At 39.5% G+C, this 4,760-nt stretch overlaps 1 protein-coding gene across 2 annotated transcripts in view; it reads left to right on the top strand.

Annotated features, from left to right (window-relative positions):
- Positions 1-464: 464 nt before the first annotated feature.
- The window catches only part of CAPS2 (calcyphosine 2), a 31,530-nt gene continuing 27,234 nt past the window's right edge, over positions 465-4,760 (top strand). Inside the window, exons 1-4 of one of the 2 annotated variants that reach the window (XM_009278920.2) lie at positions 465-542; positions 2,525-2,571; positions 3,872-3,917; positions 4,052-4,162. In XM_009278920.2, the coding sequence (XP_009277195.2) occupies positions 465-542; positions 2,525-2,571; positions 3,872-3,917; positions 4,052-4,162 (282 nt within the window). Of the gene's footprint in view, positions 543-2,524; positions 2,572-3,871; positions 3,918-4,051; positions 4,172-4,760 lie in introns of both variants that reach the window. The other variant, XM_019471973.1, reaches the window with a different exon arrangement.

Raw genomic sequence — 4,760 nt, 5'->3', positions numbered from 1 at the left:
TGATAAAACGTCACTCTGGAGCTCTTGGAGGTCGGCTGCGTGCCAGGAGGGTCTTCCTGAAAATACCTGGTCACAGGGCATGGTGCGGTTGGGAGCCAGGCAGCAGCTGTAAGTGAAGAGTAAAAAACATTTGATGTTGTCGAGGGGTAGCAAATCATTAGTGCTGCTATGAGAAGGTATCAAGAGAAGTGTAAGGCACAGGGGGAGCTAATTTGAGGCAAAGACGTAAATTTGAACAGGAATCTGGTTAAGCATTAGGAAAGACTATAATTAGGAGGTGCTGAAAAAGGGAAGCCAGCAACATTTCATAGCTTGCTGAAGACAATACCCAAATTATTGGTGATAGACACATTCTTTCTAATGCAGTAATGTTTATTTGCAGAAGTACTTATATAAAAATACATGATTTTCTCAGTAGCCTTTTCTGGTTTTCAGTTTATTCTGAAGGCTGTCATTGAATTTGCATGGATTTGGAAGTTAAAGGAGTTGCTGCATCCTCTCGAAGGCAGACTCAGCTGTCATCGAGGGGGAAGAAACGTCAGGTTTGTTAACGGAAGGCTTGTGGTTGTCTTCCTTCCTTACTTTGACATTTTAAGAAATATTTTAATCATACTTCAGAAGGTTTTTACATTTTACATTTCTACATTTTGAGGTAAGTTAGGTGTGCAACCCTCACAAGATCACTGTAGCAGAAACTTTCAGGCTAACTTTTGAAAACCTGATTACTACAAATATGATCTTGAATTCTGATGGCCATTGTTTTTATTATAGCTAAGGTAAATATTAATATTTTTAATAACAGTTGATTTTTCTCACACTGTGGACTTTATGCCGGTGAAGTAAAGTTAATTGGTAATCTTTCCTCAGCCCCCAAGCACGCATTTAACTTCCCTATTTGTTGGATGACCTCATTAGGAATTCTTGGAGTTTGACTGCCAAGTTGCTGTTTTCCTTTTTTGTTTGATTTTGAATGAAAAGGATCTTTTGTGAATGATAGCATATCAATTTTATAATTTTACCTTTTAACCAGTCTTTTGAGAATGAAATACCTGTACACAACAACAACATTTGGGGCATTTAGTGTAGGTTGTAAAAGAAAAAAAATGCCCATTTTTCTCTAATCTCTCACCCCTTTTTTTCTTCTCTTTCTCGTCCCCCTCAGTTTCCAAATTTAGACTCCCTAGTCCATCTGATTCTTGGTGGCTTGCAAAAATATATCATAGATTAAAATTAGGTTGAAACTATGTGCTTCACCCCGTAAATGTAGACAGTCTTCAGGATGATTTTTGTTTCCTTTCTTCCTGATTCAATGACTTCTGGAAAAGGGATTACATTAAGACTTTACCATCTAGCATGTGGTATGTTCTTTATATTATTACTGTTGAAATGTTACAGAAAAATTACACACTTGCGATTTAATGCATTGCATTTAGTCTTAAGAGTAAGACTAAATTGTGTTAGATCTCTTAACGGTTTTTTACATATTTGACCACAAGGTGGTGGTGTTTATTATATGCGACCTTCCTGGAAAGAAACTTTTTTCTTTTATTAAACCTGATTACCCTTTTTTGAAGGCACTAGAGGGTAGTGTTGCTGAACTGTGAACTTCTTTTTCAGAAGCAGGCTACAAGGGTGTGTGGCAGGAAAGGAGTTACAGTTTTGTGACTGCTCTCAAATCATGAAAGGTGTTAGGCCACCGCTGGAAATAGGATGTCTGCTCAATTCAGACTGTGATGCTGAGATCTCTGAGCTGAAGAGTGTGAAAACAAAGATGCTGGCCCTGGTTCAGAGCATCCACTTTTTTTTCAGACTGGGAGGCCAGTTGGGGGAATTGTTACTATGTGCTTGCCTCAGTCATACAGTCTTCCTTAGGGATTTGCTGTTGGCTGTTTTCAGAAAGCCACAGAGAGGCAGATGGAGCTTTGGCTCAAGTCTTTTCTTCTTCCTATGTTCTTGCTCAGTTGAGTTTGGAGATCTGTGTGGTACACAGCCACACAAAATAAACAGTGTGAGTACACAAGCTGCCTAGTCATCATCATGTGCTGCTATACTAAAGCTGAGATGATACATTTACACCAAATATCAAGGCTTCTTTGGGGTCTGAGCTAGTTCCATGTGAGCCAGCTGGCTGTCAGTAATGTGGTTTTGGTTTAAGAGTTGGCTGAGGGGTTGGTTCCCACCCAACAAGGACAATATAACCTAAAACCTTGTGAGCAGTGATTGTACAGTGTCTCAGAAACATGGATTATTTTTAATGCATTATTATACTACCTGGATTCTGGATTCTTAATGGCTGGAAATCTTTCTGTCACGATGAATATTCAGTCTTTTAGTCTCATGACCTGTAAGAATCAACTTTCAATGAAAAGTTTTTGTTTTGTCCTTTTGTTAGTAGCATCTCAATCAAATGTCAGACAGATACTTTGAGGCATTGATTTTAAATATTCCAGGGGAAGTTGAAAGAGAGAACTATGTATTTTAATCCTGATCCCTGTAGCTATGTAATAATGCGTCATTCTTTTAGGGCTGGAGACCAGATACACGGGCTACTCATGGTCCTCGCCCACCAGAGTAAGTCTGCTTCTATTTCTGATCAGTTTGTTTAATTGTGCGTTATTAACACAATGCATTTGCATTTGTATTGATGTGCAACTCAGTGTTCCATGAAATTTATCATCATAGGTTTGTTTTCTATGACTTATATTTAGAGTAGAATATTTGATGCGTTATTTACATTGGAATTAAGTTGATTTACATTTGGTTGAGCTTAGCGGTAGAGTTGTACTCAGAGCTTTCATATTTATACCTGGTCTTTCTTGAATATTTTTAATATAATAGTCTGCCAAAAGAGAAATGCATTTTTTAACTATTGGCCTTCTTTGCAGGTATTACAGTAAAAATTGCAGAGAAACTGTTGTGAAGGGTTTTTACAAGCAATGGGAAATTTTGTACAGTGCTTATAAATTTTAAAACCTTATAGTGACTTCAGCAGATAAGCAACATCTGCTATTCCAAGAACCATGTTTGATAGTTTAGTTTTTTTTGTTTACTGAAATGCCTTACAGCCAACGTATCTTTCTATGTTATTTTACAAGTATGTGTGACCATGACCTTGGATTGTTCATATCAAAGTCAAAGAAATTCAATTTCTGTGTACCGTAAGTCATTCTCTAATGAAAAAACACTGGAAATTAAGGAGCTCTCTTATTCCAAGAAGTAATCTTGTTATAATAGGGTTGTTTGGAAATATTGGTGGTAAAATACAAAAAATACATAATTGCGGTGCTCCGGAGTATACCTGGCGTAAAGGCAGAAGGCACAGAGACGCTTTGATGAACTGGAGATGTTTTCATTTCTTGAAGCAGAATAAAATACTGAAGTATAGTTGGCTTCCACTGTGTTAATCTCTTCCAAAAAGTTTGGAAGGTTTGCATCCCAAGGAGCTGTTGCTTCCCTGTTGCTTCTCTGGTGACTGATTATAGAGGGAAGTTGACACAGGCCTGCTGTAGAAGATGGGAATAAGGAATCCCTGATTTATGATCTTGTTGCAGCAGCTCCTGTTGGGGAGTGAAGAGAAGCCAGGATGGCCTTACTGGGAGTGAAGAAGGGCCTTGCAGGGGCCCTTTTTGGCTGCCAGGGTACTCTGCAACTGGGGAAGAGGAAAAGCTCACTGGCCAGTTCCTGAGCTGAAGCAAGAGGGGCTAATAGGGATTTGCCAAGTAGGCCATCTCCAGTTGGAGTGAAACTGTTCATAGCAGGGAAATTTTTGTGAAGGAGCTAGTAATAACAACAACTAATAGGCAGTTTGCTTTTACTGTAATTGAAAAATAAGAGAACATATTGCTATTAAAATCATTTTAACTTCCTGCAGGGTGCCATGCCTAGATCTAGGGAGGCTGGAAGATTCTGATGAAGAGGTAATTATAAATTAATTCTGTCTTGAATAGTTTTTAGAATTCATGTGTTGCAGGAGTTTATAAAAATATCACTCTGAGTATAAAACAATTACGATTGCTTGTTCTTTTTTTTCTTTTTTTTCCTGTAATTTTAGGATGGGGACTCTTACATACCATACAGTGGAAGTTATCCTCATACATGCCCTCTAGATTCATCTTCAGATTGGAGAACGTCATTACAAACGCCATATGCACAGTATCATCAGGCTCAACAGGTCAGTCTGTCACTAGAAATATCTTTAAAATATGCCCCTTTAGCAGTAATTTAGAAAAGCATACTTAGCTTTATTATACAAGTTCTCTTTTTTTCTTTTGGTTAAACTTGTATCTTCAAGTGCTTTTGGTGCAAAATATTTTTGGCATTTGACTTTTGTATTGGGTTTGCGTGGCAAGGTTTTGGTAGTGGGGCGGATACAGGGGTGGCTTCTATGAGAAGCTGCTAGAAGCTTCCCCTATGTCCAATAAAGCCAATGCCAGCTGGCTCCAAGACACACGCACCACTGGCCAAGGCTGAGCCCATCAGCGACGGTGGTAGCCCCTCTGTGATAACATATTTAAGAAGCGGGGAAAAAAAACAAACTGCGGCAGAACAACTGCAGCCGGAGAGAGGAGTGAGAATATGTGAGAGAAACAACTCTGCAGACACCAAGGTCAGTGAAGAAGGAGGGGGAGGAGGTGCTCCAGGCGCCAAAGCAGAGATTCCCCTGCAGCCCGTGGTGACGACCATGGTGAGGCAGGCTGTCCCCCTGCAGCCCATGGAAGTTAATGGTGGAGCAGATATCCACCTGCAGCCCGTGGAGGACC

This window comes from Aptenodytes forsteri, unplaced genomic scaffold (genome assembly GCF_000699145.1).
Source record: "Aptenodytes forsteri isolate BGI_AS27 unplaced genomic scaffold, ASM69914v1 Scaffold259, whole genome shotgun sequence".
Lineage (NCBI taxonomy): Eukaryota > Metazoa > Chordata > Aves > Sphenisciformes > Spheniscidae > Aptenodytes > Aptenodytes forsteri.
Note: the sequence above shows the minus strand (reverse complement) of the source record. Positions and strands in the feature narration are given on the sequence as shown.